Here is a 19,010-nt window from a genome sequence, read left to right as displayed (position 1 = left end):
GTGGGTTTGAGTTTTATCATTTTTATTTAAATTCAAACAAAAAATGCAGCAAGAAATACAAGAACAAAAGTTCAGTGAGCAAAGTAAACAGATGACGCTAACACTGCACTTCTGCAAAATGGCTAAAGACCAAAAGGGGCACATTTTCTACAGGACTTACTGCTCTGTAGGACAACACTACAGTTGCTGGAGGAACCACGGCTGCCATGAAGTAAAATAGGTAATGGTGGTAATGGCGAGAGCTGATACGGTAAAATTATACAGGTTCACTGGAATGTAGACAGCAACAAAAGGCCATTGTACTGTAAATACTATATAAGTCAAGCGTCTCACATCACTGGGAGGTGCTGCAAGTCACCCTGAGGTAACCGGAAAACAAGTAAGGGACTGGCTCTAATCAGGAACAGAGGCATGAGTAACTATGTTTCTTCCCAAATAATGCAAAACAAAATGTCACTTTATCCTCACATATTCAAAACAACATTCAAAGACTGAATCACAATGATAAATCTGTAAGTTTCATTTATAATAAAGTATATCTCAAGTTGGAGCAAAACCGTTCAAGTTTCAGAGGGGACCACTGGGCTATCTTTTGGGATCAGAAACAGTTCAAATGAATTAATGGACGAAATATGGTTTCACCAAAATGTTGTTTTTGTTTTGTTTGTTTGTTTTTCCCCCAATAATTTTGTCACCGCTAACGACAGGAAAAGCTGAAATAAAAAAAATCAAACCGATCCTGACTGTCAACTGTACACTTCGCTAAACCTCTATCTTTTTTAAATTCTGAGCATAGCCCAAAAAGTCCTTAACATAACATCTGCAGTCAAGCATCAGCTGTCACAGCTCTGCATGTACTAAACAGGCCACAATCTGACGTCGAAATAGCAAAACTGTCTGCACAGCTCAGACGCATAAGCAATATCACTTAGATTGTCTTTCACAGTAACAACTATAACTGTTTCAAATACACCTTTATTCATGAAACATCAAAAATAACTATTTACATTGTTGCTTATACATCATAGATTTCAAAGATATTTTCCTTTTTAGTAATAAAATACTTCAGTCTAGTGCTCAGGCTTGGGGTTAAGTGCTCCGTTATTGAGTCAGGCCTAACTATAGGAGTTCTGAGGTTCATGCTAAGCCGGTCTTGTGTGCTGCAGCCCTGCAAAGCTATGAAGCATGTAATTAGATACCAAACATATTGAACTGAATGCAGCTTTTTATTCAGAGGCTTACGTTAAGCATGGTTATTGATTGCAAAGCTCTGTCCTTCAACAAAATGCATCATAGTTGAGTTCCGTATTTAAAGTCTGTCAATTTCATCAACAGCCAAAAACCCCAGGAACACATGTTAGCAGGTGTCTGCTCCGCAGCTGTGTCTCTGGCTGTTGTTTATCGCCTGCCTCTTTATGTAACCGGTTTTAAAATACAAGGCAAACTGGACAAGTACAATGATGGCAGCAGCAAGTTAAGAGCTTAGATGTAGTAATCTGCAGCTGAGTCACAATGCTAAGATGCTAGAGACCATTAACCCAAATAATGGGTTTATAAAACCATTAATAATAGCACAGAAACCAACTTTGATTACGTATGGCACAACTTTACATCACGAAGCAAACTGAAATATGAAAGACAGCAAATAAACTCTAGTAAAGGAATTAAACTGATGAGCAATCATATGCAGTATGTATTTTTCTTTTTGCAGAAACCATTTGAACAAGACACAAAGACACTTGGAGCATCATTTGTCTTTTACCCTTTAAACTTAACGGTGTTAAAGTAATGTTTCCAAGCAAGAACTTGAATATCTAAATCTATTTACTTTCTTGAAAGATTAAATTTATCAGCTTCACAAATCTGAAGCCAGTCACAAGCACGGACCTGCTAAAGAGCCATTCTCAGAAATTGTAAGTGTGCTCTCAGTGTACTTGAAGTCATACCAGTGTTAAACAGACAAGAAAAAGATAGACAGATGGGAAAGTGAGCGTGCTGTTTGTCTATAAATTATGCTAATCAACAGCTAATCTGATCAACAAAGACAAAAGGCAGCTAGGTGACACCTTTTAAGTTTGTCACCCAGATCCTTGTTTTCATATTTTAACTCTTTTGACAAAAAGTATTATTACACAGTTTAATAATACTATTATCCCAATATTTGCAGCATCCCTGGTTAGGATTAGTGACTGTTAAATGAATGTGTTAGATGTGCAGTCATTTGGTCCTCATGTCCAAGGTTAGGCTCATAGGTCAATAATCTCGCTGCTGACACTGGCAGAATCGTCATGTCGACTGACTTCCAGGTAACTGCGTGACCCCACTGGCCTCCCAGCTCTCCCTCGCACACTTTCAGAGTCTGGGGTGATAAACGGTCGCGTGTCGTCCACTCCATCGTCTCCCAAATGCCCCGTTGAGGTTCTGGAAGGACGGAGTGACACAGGACAGGACACTGATGAAGGGACACTTGTTGTCCCATTTCCAGCCCATCTGTGACCCTGGTGGGATGGCGTTGGGGGAGCAGTCACCTGCCTACTGGGTACACTACTGAGAATGCTTCCCCCCAGTGGCATGGAAGACTCTGTTGGAGCCTCGCTACTCTCTGAGAGCAACTGAGGATCACTGTTCCTGCGGAGCCAGGGCCCCTGACTGACCCCTGAGCCTGGGGAAGGGGACTGTAAGGTCTGGTTCAAAGGATGAAACAGGCTCCCTCCTTCAAGCAGGTGTTCTCTGTGCAGAGCCTCATCGATGCTGCGGGTCAGGTCGATGGGGGAAGGCGGCCGCAGGTCAAACTCATAGAAAGACAGGGAAGTATCCCTATCCTGATCCAGGCTGCCACTCACCGAGCGCTGTGGAGGCTGGCCAAACGTCTGCAGTCTTAGGAGGGAGCCAGTAGAGCCATCAGATGTGCCTCGCTCTGCAGAGTGGCCCCTATGATTCCGTCCCCGGTTGCTGTCTTTGACAAGTGGCTGTGAAACGGCCTGCTCGTGGTTCTGATTTCTAATCAGACTCTTGCTGATATCAGCCCCAGGACGCTCCTGGCCAGCCCAGTTGTTAGGCACTTCTCCTACTCCTCCACCTCCTCCTCCTACGCCATTACTGTCAGACTTCCTGCAGGGCTTACCCTTCAGGCTCTGGACTATCTTGGACCAGCAGGTGTGTGTTTGAGGGGAGCCTGCAGAATCACTAGGGGATGCCAGGTCTCCTGCTGCTCTTCCATCCTGGCCACCTTCTTCCCTTCCACGGCAACTCTGAGGCCTCCAGAACACCCACGAGCTCAGGAGGAGCAGGGAGAACCCCCAGGCTAGTTCCAGGAGTCGGGCCCAGAAATGCACTAGCCACCATCCCCAGTTGAAGCGTGTCCAGTCACCTAACACTCCATAAAGCCACAAGATAGCATGGACATGCAACCCAAAACACAAAGCCCCAAGAACTGCACACACTGCCAGCACTCTTCCCAGAATCACTCCTATTCTCCTGCTCCCTGTCCAGGCCTTTCTCCGTACCTCTTCGGAAACTCCGGGTTGAGGAACAGCAGGGCAGCGTATACGTGGGAAGACATAGCAAAGAAAGCCCAGGCAGAGACCCAGACCCCAACACAGAGACAGGACTTGTAGGGTGACAGGCACCACAGGAGAGAGGGCTGGGGAGAGCAGATCAGCTGCCAGCAGCAGGGTACACTGCAACACAGTCAGCACAGCCACCAGAGGAGGCCGCTCCATGGTTGACGGTAACACACTTATTCCTGCCACCCTCAGTGCCAGCAGCGCCAGGGCAGCATGTGTCCATACCAGGAGGTGCAGAGGCAGGTTGTAGATGGCTGTAACTGCAGGGCGAGGGAGGAATTTTCGTGTGCCATAGGGATCAATGAGAAATAGAGCTGCTCTGAGGCCTCCAGCCAGAAACAGCAGAGCATTGGCCAGTGCAAGAGCACCACGATGAGGACAGTTTGCACCAGGGGACAGTGTGAGGCCAAGAGCAGCTCCAGCAAACAGCAAGAGGAAGAGGCTTGCAGATCCGTAGACGTGAAGTTCCCAGGCGAAAGCAAGTGTCCGGCTTAGATCACCCCAGTAAAGAAGTGTGGCATTAGGTGAGGAATTGGCACTGGGAGAGGGGGCTGGATCAGAAGTGGAATAAGGAGCTGAGTGAGGGTTCCTCCATAGCGGATGAGAGTGGTTCTTCTGAATAATACCATTCTGATATGTGGGACGAAACCGTGTTTGGATGACTGGTACAACACTCGCTGTAAGAATGGAAGAGACCCCTAGAAAAAAAAGAAGAACAGAGTTTTGATTTTCAAATGCTGAAATGCACAAAATATGCTATATTGTTCTGAAGTGATATTAATACAGATACAGAACCTTTGACAACCACTAGAGGGGTTTACTACACCATCACAGTCATGAGCTAGACAGCTGAGCCCTTTCATATGTGCAGAGTAACCTAATCAGCTCTGCAGAGGTGCATTGTCCAAGGTCTATCTACTCAAATAAGCCAAACTGTGAAATCAAATCAACTTTATTTTCCAGGCTCCAGATCATAAAAACTGCTTGTTTAGAATCACCATCCAATATAATAAAAAAGTCCTGGATGTTCTACCTCTATTCAAATCTTGGCTGTTGTGGAGATCTCCTAAAATCAGGATCTTTTGAGCGCCACGTTTCTCTCTTCAAAATCTCTGAAATCACTTCCTCAGCTGCTTATCCAATTCAGGGTCACCAGAAGGTGAGGAGCAACATCGCCTGTGCACCATTGCATTAGCATCAGTTTTCGTGTCACTCTCATCTCTCTTTTCACTACCATCAGATGTATAACTGTTTCTAAGTATGGAAATAACAAAGTGTTCATGTACAATGTATATATCAGTCTAGAGACTGCATATCGCTTCCTAAAAATGCACATAAATATGGAATCCAAAGACAAGGCACCTCTTCTAAAACCAGTTTTAAAGATGAAATGTCAATCACCCAAAAACCCTAATATTCTATGCGAACAGCACTGCAAGCCGATCCTCTTGTTTATATTATAAATGTATCTGACTAACAAAAGAGCTCCTCTGAATAACCGGGAAGCAATTGTCTGACTTAATTGGATTAGATTATGTAATTAACAAGGACATCTGTGTTATGCAACTCAGTGACGTGTCACAATACATGTATGATCCAGGGAAACTGCTGTTCACATTTAAAGTATTATACAATGCAAAATGACCTAATGAGACAAGACATCTTGGCAATATAACATCTCTGTCTGTGTTTCTCTTTCTCTCTTTATATTGTCATGTTCACACACACTCTGTTTGTTCAAGGCACTCCACCTTTTCCTCCTGGAATGACTCTGAAACACACAACAACATTATAACCAAAGGTTCATTCATCGCCATCGGTCTCTGGAAGCCACTTGAGTACATATATCACAGTAACAATACTACCATGTGTAACAATTTAGAAATAATTTAAGAAAGACAGCAAACATACACAATATGTGGAGTTGTTTCACACACATTTAAATCTGATGGATGGTGGAACGATACAATCAGCGGTAAAACACTCAAACCATCAACTGCTTGGAAGACTTTAAGCTCGCCCTCACCCTGTAGAAGACAACCATAAAACTGCCACACTAAATAATGACTCACTCCTCTCCCTCGCTGCCTCATTTTATCACGCACGCAGACACCACACACACAAAAATGCTTCGCATACTTGAGCATTGCATACAGATCACAGGCACACTTCTTTATTTATACAAAAGCTATGTTTTACTTTCCTCTAGTTTTTTTTTCTAACAGGAGCGAGATCCAGACACATTCCAGATGTTGTGATCACATTACACAGCTGGATACATTTAAACCTACCCCTGCCCTTGAGTTTTTTTTTTCCTCTTTCACATATGCACTGCCAACACGGCTTCATATGTCCACATGTTGAAATGAGGTGAAAAATAACTGGAGACCACCATGTGATTGGATAACGCAGGCCAAGAAGTCTGTGAGTTCTCGGACCACACCCACCTTTGGGAATATTTTATGTTTGAACACCGGATAAAGATACCTCGTATAAGGAAGATACAGATACGTTAGAAATTAAAAAGAATCTATGGCAAGGAGTTTTGTTTTGTTTTTTTAATTTCAAGCACACACTTATGAAGTTTTTTTGCTTGAATCTTGCACTACTGAAAATCTACTGTGCCGACAAAATCAGTCCCCAGTCAGGTATGTAGACACAAAGAACACAAATCATCTTTGTGGTAGTTCCTGTTTCAGTAAGCACTTCAGGAACTACTTGATAATATACACAGCATACTTAAAATTAATGCTTTGGTATGACAAATCTGCCTAAATTTATCATCACATGACTCACATGTGAAAAAAGGGCATATTTCCAAACACAACTATGGGAAAAGGAGTGGCTGCAAAACAGTGAACACAACATTTTTATCATCATTTCAGATCAGTTTTCTCCAGTAAACTAAAAAAGTCTTAAAATCTATTTTACTTTTAATCCTTTTTGCAAGTGAATGGGAGAAGGATTCTCACTTCAGTCTTCCCTTTCTCCACCTGAGAGACGGAGTTTGATGGAGTTTCGATAATCACTAGAAACACAGTTATGGTGAAGTTTTCATTTACACACTTGTGCTGTAGCCTAACTAGCCACTTTCCTTCGAGGAGCTTCCCAGTGTGTGTGTGTACATAACTGTAAGCATGTTCATTATGGTAGTTAACATTACTGTTTGATATACGGATGGGTTTTGAGTTTGAGTGCATCGTTGTTTGTGCTCATCAGGTTATCTCTGCAGGTCTAATGTACGTGCACGAACTGAGGTTCATATGATAGAACTAGACAGTGTTCTGCTTTTTATTATGAGCGCAGCAGCAGCTACCGCTGTCATGACTGAGTATGAAAGAACAAAACAGACCTCGGACCCTTGCCCATTATGTCACGGTTAAGGAGCGGCCAAATGGCTTTGGCTGAACCAACGTAAGCTAATGTTGAAAAGAAAAAGAGTTGGCTCATTCTTACAGAACAAAAACCTGAGTGCGCTTCCTTTAAAGGTGCTCTGAAGGAGAGTCCTGCTGTTTAAAAGTCATAACGATGTTATTCTTACGGTATCTAAGAGACTGGGTCATGTGTCCCACATGTCAAGCTTTTCCTTTTCCATTTACTTTCCCTCATCTCCTCTCCCTTCATCCCCTTTCCTCTCTGCATCTGGTTTTCATTTCCATTTCCACTCCCTGCATTTCCTATGCCAGTACCTTTCTTCTGCTTTCACCCACACCGTCTACTCTCTCATCGGTATTCCCAATAGTCTCTTTTTTAGGCCCTTCGCCCCCCCCCCCCCCCCCCCCCCCCACCACCTTTTTTTTCTCTTATCTCTTTGCCTGGCTGCAATTCTGCCCACCCCCTCTTAAGCTTGCTCTCTCACCTCCCTTGCTGTGTCTACCCACACATTACAACCCCACTTTCCATGGAAACGTGTGTCTACTTTTCCCCTCCTTTGAAGACTTTTTTTTTTAAATTCTTCCAGTAAAAAAGTCCCAGCTGCACAAATAATTCCATTTTGAATTACCACAGGACACAGGAAACAGAGAACACAAGGCTCTTGTTTCTTACCTATCTTCAGTGACTGCACTGTTGTGCTTGCAGCATGTCTTCCTTGCTGTACTGTTTTACTGAGCTGAGTTGTTGATTTGGCAGAAAGAAGCACACTGGGTGTAGAGGTATTTGTCACTTGTAGTTTTGTGGTGTTTGAATGCGAACTCTTCTTGCTTTGAGTAGTAACCGGCTGTGCTCCAGGCTGGAGCTGTTTAGCAATAGAGCCTGTCGCGGTAGATGTTGGTTGGGGTAACATCGCAGCATCAGAGTCCTGCTTTAGAGTAACTCTGTCAGTGGAAGGAGTGTTTGGTCCCAGTTCACCTAGAATTTTTCAGGAAAGGAAACACATCGAGCATTAACCCCTTACCTGAACTTAAATTCAGTTACATTTAAGGCTTCAAACAATTGTTAAAAACAAGATAACTGAGATAAACTGATTCAGTAAATGATCCCAATCTTAATACTAACTAGCATAATCATGATTATGATTCTCATGTAACAACCTAGCATTTTTGATTTCTCACCTTTTAATTGCACAGTCTTAAGTGTCTGCTGTGTTACCACAGAGGACAGTGGGGTCATCACTTTCTCACTCGCTACTGCTGTAGAAGTGGTGCTGGTTGTGCTGGTGGTTGTCAACACAAACAGGTGAGGCTTCACGGTCTGACTGTCCAGTGGTGGAGTTTTTACATCGGAAACTTTAGAGACCGCGGTCTGTGCCTGCGGTCGATACTGTGCCATTTCATCATCAACTGTTGACAGAGGATTGGGCGATTCCTCCTTCACAAACATTACTGTTGGAGCAATACCTGATCCCAACCCTTGTGAATCAACACCCTGCTTCTCTTTAATTGCTTCCTCCTTTGGATTCGCTCCTGTCACTGTCTTATCACCTGCAGGCTCAGCCACTTTGGCAGAGTCCAACGCAAGTGGAGGTGGAGTTGAGCTTTTTGTAGTGGCATCTCCCTTTCTGAAAGCCCTGCTGAATGCTAAACTGGCTGTGTCAGTTCTGGGCCTAGAGGCAGTTGGTTGGGTTACAATTAGTCCACTGCTAAGGTTCTGTGTGGGAAGGGCAGACTGAAGAGGGCGGTTGAACTGTGTCACCGATGGATGGAGTCTTTCCCTCTGCTGCACTGTATTTGTAGTTGTTAACCTGTCCTGTCCTGTAACTCTGATGGGCACATCACTGCGTCCCCTGGGAGGCAAAGATGGCCAGAAACGAGGAGTCTGCTTGGTTGGGGGAGGTGAAGAATCGCTAGGCAGGTCCAGAGAAGAGAAGGAGGAGGAGTAGCCGATGACGGTCTGAGCATCGGCAAAATCGATGATGGAGGTGAGCAAGACCAGGAGCATGAGGGACATGGGAGCCATGGTCTCCCTCTGAGTGCTGAGCAGTGACTGGTTCCTCTGGAAGTCTGTTTGTCACACCATCCTTTCACTGGGTTTCTGCTGAGAAAAACAGGAATTGTGTTAATTTCGTGAACACATTACGCAAGCACAGATATACGAAGCACTGCGAATATGTAGACACACCACGCAGGTGCGGGAAAGGTGTTTCAAAACCTACTTATATTGCATCAGATCAATCTAAAAGGTTTAACTTCTGAGTGGCGATTCCAGTATTCCTACTGATTTACCAGCACTGGTCTGAAGCGTGCCATAACAGGAATTGTGAAGCAAGAATTTTTGGTCATATCTGATTTAAAGATTATGTGCTGTAGCCTTTGTTGTACTGATTCAGAAGGTAGGTCAGTGAAACTCCCACTGAGTTTTAGGAGCATGACAACAGCAGACACACAGGGTGTGGTAAGGTGTATGGTTACAGAGGACATGGGACACATAAAAGCATAAGTTCAGCTTGTAAGTTATATAACAAGTCACACCATTAAAACAATCGAGCCAGAAAAGAAAATCAAGTCACAGATGGTTTTACTGCGTGGCAGATGGACTTGTTAACTTTTGTCCTCACTAGCTGTTCCATAAAACTGATACTTCTTTGGGGAGAGTATCAGTTCCTTTCTCCTTAAAAATCTTCAGGACTCTGCTTTCTTTATTTGCTGTTATGTTTAAGCCGTGGATGCCAGAAGCTGACAGCTGTAACACCGAGTGTGGTGAAGTTCAGGGAGCCCAGTGACACGTAGAAACCCCCAGGCCCTTGAGGATTACACAATCCTACGAGTCATCTTGCCAAACAGTTGGCAGGCACGTCCCCTAAACAAGCTGCTCTTATCCAAAAAAAACACCCCTTTTCTTTCTCTCTTACTTATATAAATCTCCCTTCGCACCAGTTTCTACCTATGACTCACAGCAGGAGACAACCTCAGGGATGAGAGTCAGGACACTACTGCTGGAACGTTAGGAGGGAAAGTACAGAAAATAGACATCGGTGCCTATGGGGGAATTCATTCTGCTGCTGATGAATCACCTAGGGTCCATTCACAGCCACAATGTTTAGGTCTCAGAGGAATTACTGCAGCTCCACACCACGGCTGACGTTCATTTTGTGTTCCTGAACATATGCAGTGTGTGAGTAATCTGTGTGAGTGTATGGAAAATGTGTATAAGTATGTGTGAGTCCACACCACGGGTGAGAGAACACACTGTTGATATGTGGGGAAACGTATACTGGTCTTTTGCAAAACACAATTTCTCATACAGGAGCTTCTGAAGGGAAAAACTGTCAATGAGTATGGTAACATAAGTGCTTATAGATCTCAATCTCCACCCACTCACAGTAGTCTCTGTTTATTTTCTTTCCAGTCTCACCCACCTCTTCTGCTCTATCTTGTCAGATTTTGGCCAACTCTAATCCCCCCCCCCCCCCCCCCCCCTTTCTTTTCTCTCTTTTTATCCCTTATTTAACTAGAGCTGGTTTAGCAAAGGGGTTACTGAGAGAGTCCTAACAATAGAGCGATGAGTAGGGGGAAAAAAGATGATAGATGTAAGAATGTGGAGATAGGAAAGTGGTTCAAAAAGAGTTTGGCCAGGAGGAGAGATGGAGATGGAAGCCTGGCGTGATAAGTTAAAGCAGGGGTGTCCAAAATTTTTTTTCCAAGGGTGCCATATTTATTAATGGAAAATCACCCAGGGGCCAACAATTCTTCTTGCCTTTTTGGAAGCATAAATACAATTTATTTTCAATAACACAAGAGCTGTCATTACAGTGATCAGGTGAGTTTAAGCCTTAACAAAAAAAAAGTACTTTTCATTCACATATGGAGAGAAAATAACATAAAGATCAAGCTGTCGGGAATACCTGTAACTTCAGTGAAGCCACTGAATATCAGTATCTCAGGTCAATTTTAAAAGAGACTTAGACAAAACACATGGTCTGAAAAGAGAAATTACACTTTGTTAATTCTGTTTGTGGTGGTGGGCCGTAAATAATAGATTTTAAGGCAGGATCGAGGGGCCATAAAAGATCTGACCTAGGGCCGCGATTGGCCCCCGGACCGGACTTTGGACATGCCTCAGTTAAAGGGGGTCCGGGACAAGATTAAGACTGAGAAAAGCAGTGAGAGCTGTAAAATTTAGACTAAGATTGAGTGAATGCCAATAGTAAGGATATAAATATCTGAGAAAAAAGACAGTCACACAGAAACTATGTTTCAGGATTAACGGGTTTGTTATGGATAGCTGACACGGCCATTTATCCAGGAAGCCACGTGGAGAAACTGATCCTGCTTCACCTTTCTTCTGAGGTTAACTGGCAGGTGTGCAATCTCTGGCACAAGAACATGAACAACCTGACTATTACCACATATCGTTTAGTAAACATACCATTATCTGGATCTAAAAGCAAACCAACATGTGTCAGTCTGTGTGTATGAGGGGAAGCAGAACAGAATAATGAGTCTCAAATGGCATTTGGTTTTAGTGGCGAGGGAGTAACATTCTGCTGCTGTATTTGAAACGCTGTCAGCATTAATCTCATCTCCACACATCATCCAAAAGAACACAGTAACACACACAGAAGCGGCTCTCCAAAAATGTTCTCCTTCACTGGATTTGAGCAGCGTGACTAGGAATTTCCACTGAACTAATACGAGTGGAGTAAATTTAAGCAGAAAGACACCTCCTCGAAGCCTACGAACAAGCACATACTCCACAAAGCCTAGATCAGTGTGAAATCTGCATCCTCTTAGCCCATCTTTAACACACAGTCCACACACATACACAAATAAGACAGTGCATCTCTCTGTGACTGTCCATGGAGGGAAGGCAGACGTGTGCATGGTCTGAGTATTTTTATCGTGTTCAGCCCCCGGGGGCCACAGACAGAACACATCACTCTGTATTTCATCTGCACTGTGTTGAGCATGGTGTGTAGATGTTGTCACGCTTTCCTGCACAATGTGTGCTTTGTCCAGTGCAGGAAATGCCCATGGATTATATATCCAATAGTACAGCAGCATGCAACAATCTGAAGATTACTGTAAACTCCTTGCCCACACTATAGACCTGCTGGTTATACAATCATATGATTCAGTACTACAACAGCTGTTACTAATCAGTTACTAACCGTTGCAATTGTGATGTCATGTCTACAGTAATGTATTACAATGCAAGCTACTGCTTAAAGTTTGTGTAGGGAACCGGGGGGGGGCAGTTTGAGCATTAAAGTCTTTGGAGAATCCCCCTCTTTCTTGCTTATGTTCTCTCTCACTTGCTGCCAGATTGAAGACAGTCTGGCAGGGCAACATTCCCACTGATTTGAGTGGACATTTCAGTGTAAGACTGTGAACAGAAGGATTTGTGTCTTTCCGTCTAATGTGCACTTGTCAGGTATCACACTTCAATACTTCTTAATGCAACGTGTTCATTGGGACAGAGTATAGATAACTGTCCAGTGCTGAAAGTGAGCACTCAAACACCAAGGTCTGATTTGCACTTGTGTTTACTTGAATTTTTCCAAATCAAATCACATTTTTAAATTTATTTAGAGTAGGTTGTTTTAGGTGATAGTCTTGATAGATCATGCTGACTCGTACTTCTTCTGAAAAGATTTGTATAGAAAAAAAAAGTTTTTGTTCTCAGTAACTGATACCTTCAAGCAACCAGGCTGTTTGTTGGGTCATCTCTGAACCCATAAAGTAAAAGCTCTATTTGTGCTTATCATACCCGAACTGTCTAAATCTAAAAATGCTCTAATGTGGTTTGCAAACAGAACTTAAAGGACAAAAACTATAATAGGTATTTTTTCAGTACAAAGTTGTTGTTTTTTAAAATATTTTTTCATTGATACTATAAAGAAGGCTCGAGATGATCATTTTGGATGTGACAGAGACGGCCAAGTCTGACTCTAAAAACAGACGCTTACTGGCTAACACTTTTCCTTGACAACTTTTTAACCAATGAGTACCTGGTTTTATACCACAGATCATCCTTAATTTTGAAACACAGCATGACCTTCAGACAGAATGTACCTTAAACTTAAACTTAAACTTAAACAGTCGCTTAATTTTTCCTACTGAATTCAATTGTTAGCATACAAACACGCTCACAATGTTCTAGCTACAATGCTAGTATTTGTAAAGCTGAAAAACTGAAGCTGGTGTAATTATAAAGCTGATGTTTTGTATATAAATGGTTCATCCATCCATCCATCCATTCGCTTCCGCTTATCCTTTTCAGGGTCGCGGGGGGCGCTGGAGCCTATCCCAGCTGTCATAGGGCGAGAGGCGGGGTACACCCTGGACAGGTCGCCAGTCTGTCGCAGGGCCAACACATAGGGACAGACAACCATTCGCACACACATTCACTCGCACTTTCACATCTAGTGACAATTTGGATTATCCAATTAACCTATCCCCACAAGCTGCATGTCTTTGGATGGTGGGAGGAAGCCGGAGTACCCGGAGGGAACCCACGCAAACACGGGGAGAACATGCAAACTCCACACAGAAAGACCCCGGCCTGATGTTGGAATTGAACTCAGGACCTTCTTGCTGTGCGGCAACAGTGCTAACCACCGTGCCTATAAATGGTTGAATAAAAAAAACAGCCTATTGGAATAACTACAGGGTTGCCTATTGGTGTCATAGAAACTTAGGGGTGTCTACAAGAGTTGTCGCAAATAAGTCTGAAAGGGAAAATAAGTCAAATTTAATGACAAGCCATCCATTAGTTGGCAAGATATTTCAGATACAACCTCCCTGTGGCGCTAGTGGAAAAAAAATGTAATGAGCTTACTGCCACTGCCATTCGTATGGCTTAAAATCAAACATAGTCTCAATCTGTTTATATGTGAAGATACGATCACTTGTGCTACATCTATGTCGGTATAGGTAGGCCTCTCAACTATAGACAAAGATCTCTGATATCTTAGTTGACCTGTAACATTCAGTGTTGATGTGAGCGTCTTGTGATGAAGGCTTACTTATCAGTGAAGCATTCATCCTCAGAGAAGAACTCAGCCAAGAATGAACGTTTTTGTTATGGTTCGTTCTGGAAAAATCCTCTTCTTCTTCTTTCAGCTGCTCCCTTCAGGGGTCGAATCATCTCCCTCCATCTTACCCTATCCTCAGCATCCTCTGCTGTCACATCAGTCCTCTGCATGTCCTCCTTCACTACCTCCATAAACCTCCACTGAGGTCTTCCTCTTTTCCCCCTGTCCGGTAGCAAAGTATTAAACATCCATTATCCAATATATCCACTATCCCTCCTCTGCATATACCCAAACCATCTCAGATTTGCTTGGTAACTGGCCACTCCCAATGAAAATCTCATGGGAAGAAAACTTAAAAAAAAATGTAACTTGTAGAAAGAAAGAAAGAAAGAGGCTGAATGAACAACCAAAGACTGGTGTGTCACTGTGTAACTGCTCACACTTCAGCATACTCTACAGATGTATAACTTGTTTGTACTGCATATTGGTGGGTGGAGCAGTAGGACTGTGAAGCAGTGTGTGTGAATTAGTGTGTATGTGAGACAGAGAGAGAAAAAGTGAGAGGGGGGAAATGAAAGAGGGAGTAAGTGTGGTTACGTTGGTATGCAACAAGTGGGGGAGGTCGCTGGTTTGACCGTTAAAAAATTCCTCACCTTGAAACAACATATGGATTACAAACAACTCTCAACTTGCCACCACATAAAATTTATTTATTAAAAAGTCCCTAAACTGATCTTTTTAAACTATTTTGATACATTTAAAGCCATGACCAAACTCTTTACATACATTATAGACTAACACCATCCATTTATCTCTTGATGCAAACCACAACCTGTTAAAGATGCCTCTCTCGGGGGGGGGGTCTAAACTACAGCAGAGTAACCGACCACACACCACAGACATGCTATATGAGGAGGAGAGGGTCCTGAACCAATCGCCTATGTCTTTGATCCCCAGTTGAAGTGGATGTCCCGCTTAAAATTGCTGAGCCCCACAACATCTTTGAGTCATGTTCCGCCTTCACACGAGCCACAGATCAAAGGCTGAAGGTCAGGCATAAAGGCTAAGGCCCCAAACCGCACTCCACACATACAAAGAGACACATCTAGATAGACAAAAATAAAACACAGATTGGCAATGTTAACATTTGAGAGGTGACAATGGAGAAAAAGTCAACCAGATTGGACAAATATTCACAACTTGGGAGGAACCTTAATTTCAAATTAGCACTCACACGTTAAACACTAAACACGCCCTGAAAGATAGCGAGTCTGATGACAGACTAAGATCACTGCCAAACCGTGTCAAGCCGCAAAACACTTTCAGGAAAATTAACTGCAGGCATCACAAGTCATAAATTGTTGGCCTTTTACTGAACCGCGGCTTTACTTAAACCCCAGACACTCACATTGTTACATGCATGCAATAAAACTGTTGTGTGGCAAATTACTGAGTTTTGCAAGCAGGTTGTGTGCAAAATAATGTAAGCAGCTATCATCTGCATGGACATCTTTGATTTATAGTTACAAAGCATTTATTGCATCTTTTATCTTCCCACAGATAATAAAGATCTGCACCCAAATAAGAGATGTGGGCAGATCATCTTCTGGGATGAATGCTTCACTAATATCTTAAGCTATGCCTTATTTTCTAAAAGGCTGACAGTTCAGGGCTGTATAATTATGGGATGTTTTAACTGTCCTGCTTGTTTAAAGTTCTCTGGTCGAATATGAGTGACTACTTGTAGTTATAGCGCACCTTTTATGGGCTTTATTGTCCCACGCAAAAGTCTTTATGGAGCTTCTTTGGAAAAGGATAGGCCTTGTCAACAGACGAGAGTGTGTTGGTTCCTTTTTGAAAATTAGTTCTGTTGCATTTCTTTCTTCTCGACTACATCCACCAGCACTCTGGAGCAGCTCATTGAAAGACGCACTCCACTTCTTCCTCCTCACCTTCCACTTAAATCCCGATGAGGCATGGGTGTGAATCCAGACCATCTAAACTAGGGCCGCAGCGCTTTTGCGCATATGGCTTTGTTGGACGAGCCTGCTATCCTGTGTAAACACACTTAAAAACACATGTCGAGCACCTGGCAGCAAGGGACAAATAAAGAGATAACAGGGCCCACTCCACTTGTTGCTGTGTCACCAAAGAAAAGAACCTTTTTGTATGCTTACTGCCTATTGAGCCTAAACAATTTCCTTTTACGTTTGAATGATTTTAAATGAATTATGTCCCAATTATTATTATTATTATTATTATTATTATTATTATTATTTGATAGGGGTGAATTAAGACCAGCTGTATATATTTCATGTTGTTAGTTATGATGAGCAGTAGTAACGACGTCACGTTACCGTCCTGACTGCGGGGACACGCGGTCGCGAATGGCTTTAATTGGCAAAATTCACCCAAACTGCCGCCTTTTCTTACACGACGTGAGATGGGGGTGATAAGGCAGTACTCCCTCTAACTTCGCACATAAAGTTCAGTACCGCAGAGGAAACCAGGTACAGGTAGAGGGCAAAGATTAACGTGCAGCGTATGCTCGCCTGTAAACCCGAGCCAACGGCTGACATCGCGGCACAGGTAGAGACAGCGTCACGCATATCACTGCGCAAAGACGTCTAGCCGCATAGCAGTCAACCAATAACTGTTACCATGAGGGTTTGTCCGTTACAAGCAACAAACAAACATACCTGCGGGTCTGCGAGGCTCCGAGTCGATGGCGTCCGCTGCGGCAGGGCTATCAGGACTAGGACATCCTGAAGTGAAAGCAAAGGTGTCGTCCGGGTTTACCTCGCACGCAGGATAACAACCGCCGGAGGTGGAGGTTCAAACCGCTCCTCTATGGGCACAAAGAGAGGTTGCCTTTCAGCAGCGTTGTATCGTTGCCAGCTTTCTAGCCACGAGCGACTGAGGAGATGTACGCCCCCTCCGACTGCTCCATCTCTCTCCAGATCGCTCCCTCCCTCTCATTTTTTCCTCTCTCAAAAGCGGATAAACGCGACTGCCTACCTGCCAACCTTCCGCTTGGCACGCCTGTTACGCAATAGCAATAGGACGCGCAGCTGAACCTGAGCTCCGTGTCACCCCGTCTACCTTTACAAAGCAGCGTGTTTAGGCGATGCCCAGTGGAAATATGACGACACTGCCACTGACATCATCACACAGCTTGCTGTAGTATCCAGGTTCTGGGGTTTTTCCTTGGATTATAGCTGAAAATTGGCTGTTATGCGTTAAACCTAGCCGATAAAGTGGCCGGGAAGAGGAGTGGAAACAAATTCATATTTGCGTGGACAGGTGAGGATACACCTGACATTTCTCTGTGCAGTACGGACTGTCAGTTCGGTGCTTGAAACTCTAGCCTCCAGCTCCTCTTCACTGCCCTCCAACCGGGCTTTTGTAGAGGGGAGGAAGCCAGCCTGAGCCAAGCTGATACAGTTTCCTCGTGCTGCACCCTGGCTCAGTGCCTTTCCTTCACCCACCCCTCGCCTGATTGTCTCTCTCTCTTGCACAAACAAAACATTTTCTAGTTTGGACATGCTGTTGAGGCTGCAGCTTTGCAGTGACTGAGACCAAACACAGACATAAGTTGACAAGTTTACTGCAGATATTAATCCTGCTTAGGAGCAGGTCTCATTCCCAATCACCTGTGTATTTGTCACTTTCGCTATATTGTCTGGACAGTACATCTGAGTCCTAAAATATCCTGTGCAGCTCAGAGGATTGTTCCTAATGCCATTACATTATTACTGAGCAAGCAGGAGACACGGAAGGGTTTGAACAGGTGGCGCACAGACGTTTCTGCATTGTTATCACATTATTGTACACTACCTGGATTATATCTAATCCAGGTAGGGAATGAGTAACCTAACCCTGCATACTTTAAAGCACCAACCAAATATAGAAGATTAGGCAATGGGTGTCAGTCTGATTAGAATATAAGTACAGCAGGTATTTTTTGCATCTCACGAGTACTATATAGCCTGAATTGAGTGTTGTCGATGTAAGTAAGGGATTCAATTCACACATTTATTATAACTTGTGGCCAATATAATATATTCTTATTCTCTTATTTACTTCCCTTCCTACCAGACACGGGGACCCAGGGGTGTTTCCAGAATTTTTGAAATCAGGTGGCACAAGGGAGTCCAAACAAAAAGGTTGGAAATTAAAAATAACAAATAAAATTTAAAAAAAAAAAAAAATTTCTCTCGTCTGAACTTTGAACGGGCGGGACCTCAGGGGTGTTCATAGGAGGTCGGTTTCTCACATAATCATGTTGAGTTTAAACTGAAAGTTTCTTCTTCTTTTTTAAAGGCATGCCCCAACAAGAAGTGTCTTTTCAACGGTTCTCCCCATTAGACATTAACCCACAGCATTCACAAGCATTTAATAGCAGCTGACACAGAAGACTTGCCAGGTGTGGTCTTGGTTGTCATCTTCACCTGAACTGTCTAAACATGAAGATTTTATTAGCTTAAGACATACCTCTACGTTTGCTTTTATACAAGTATCACATTACTGATTTTCCTCACAAAGACGAGAACCACTCTGAAAAAACATGTTCTCATTTTCAGTTAAATAATTATAATTTCCCTTGACGGAGAAAGAAATGACCCAAATTGCATGACTATGCTTACATCCACAACATCTGTTCCATTAAAACAAGCAAACCATGTAGATTACATGTATATGGAGCTGGAAGCCATTAAATCATATGAGAGATTTTGAGTGGGCATTAAATACAATCAGAGGAGAGTTGTATTTAAACCTCACTAAATTAACTTGCCTTTAATGGCAAACAGTAAACCACACATAAAGCTCCTGCTGCCCCACACCCATAAATACTGTGGGTCATATTTCTATACCACCTTTGTACAGGAATGTGGTGAATACGTTCCACTTAGTCATTTGAATTGATACTGGTAGGGGTGCTGAAATATAACTCTGAAGCAGACAACCTTTTTCTTCCTCCCAATTTATAAGGGATTAGACCTTAATCGCAGCAAGCCAAGCAGAGATCC

General features: G+C 43.2%; 1 protein-coding gene across 2 annotated transcripts; it reads right to left on the bottom strand.

Annotated features, from left to right (window-relative positions):
• Positions 1 to 5: 5 nt before the first annotated feature.
• On the bottom strand, positions 6 to 17,123 carry LOC102790677 (uncharacterized). 2 transcript variants are annotated; one of them, XM_006796414.2, is made up of 4 exons: positions 16,680 to 17,123; positions 8,120 to 9,041; positions 7,614 to 7,916; positions 6 to 4,264 (listed from the first exon to the last, which is right to left on the bottom strand). In XM_006796414.2, the coding sequence occupies exons 2-4, from the start codon at positions 8,961 to 8,963 to the stop codon at positions 2,247 to 2,249; spliced, it is 3,165 nt and encodes a 1,054-aa protein (XP_006796477.2). In that variant the 5' UTR covers positions 8,964 to 9,041; positions 16,680 to 17,123; the 3' UTR covers positions 6 to 2,246. The 2 variants fall into 2 exon arrangements, with proteins under 2 accessions (XP_006796477.2, XP_006796476.2); XM_006796413.2 differs by having other exon boundaries at positions 8,120 to 9,038.
• Positions 17,124 to 19,010: the final 1,887 nt, after the last annotated feature.

The sequence above is a fragment of the Neolamprologus brichardi genome, chromosome 20, assembly GCF_056152115.1.
Source record: "Neolamprologus brichardi isolate AB-2024 chromosome 20, ASM5615211v1, whole genome shotgun sequence".
Lineage (NCBI taxonomy): Eukaryota > Metazoa > Chordata > Actinopteri > Cichliformes > Cichlidae > Neolamprologus > Neolamprologus brichardi.
This window is presented reverse-complemented; position numbering and strand designations above follow the sequence as displayed.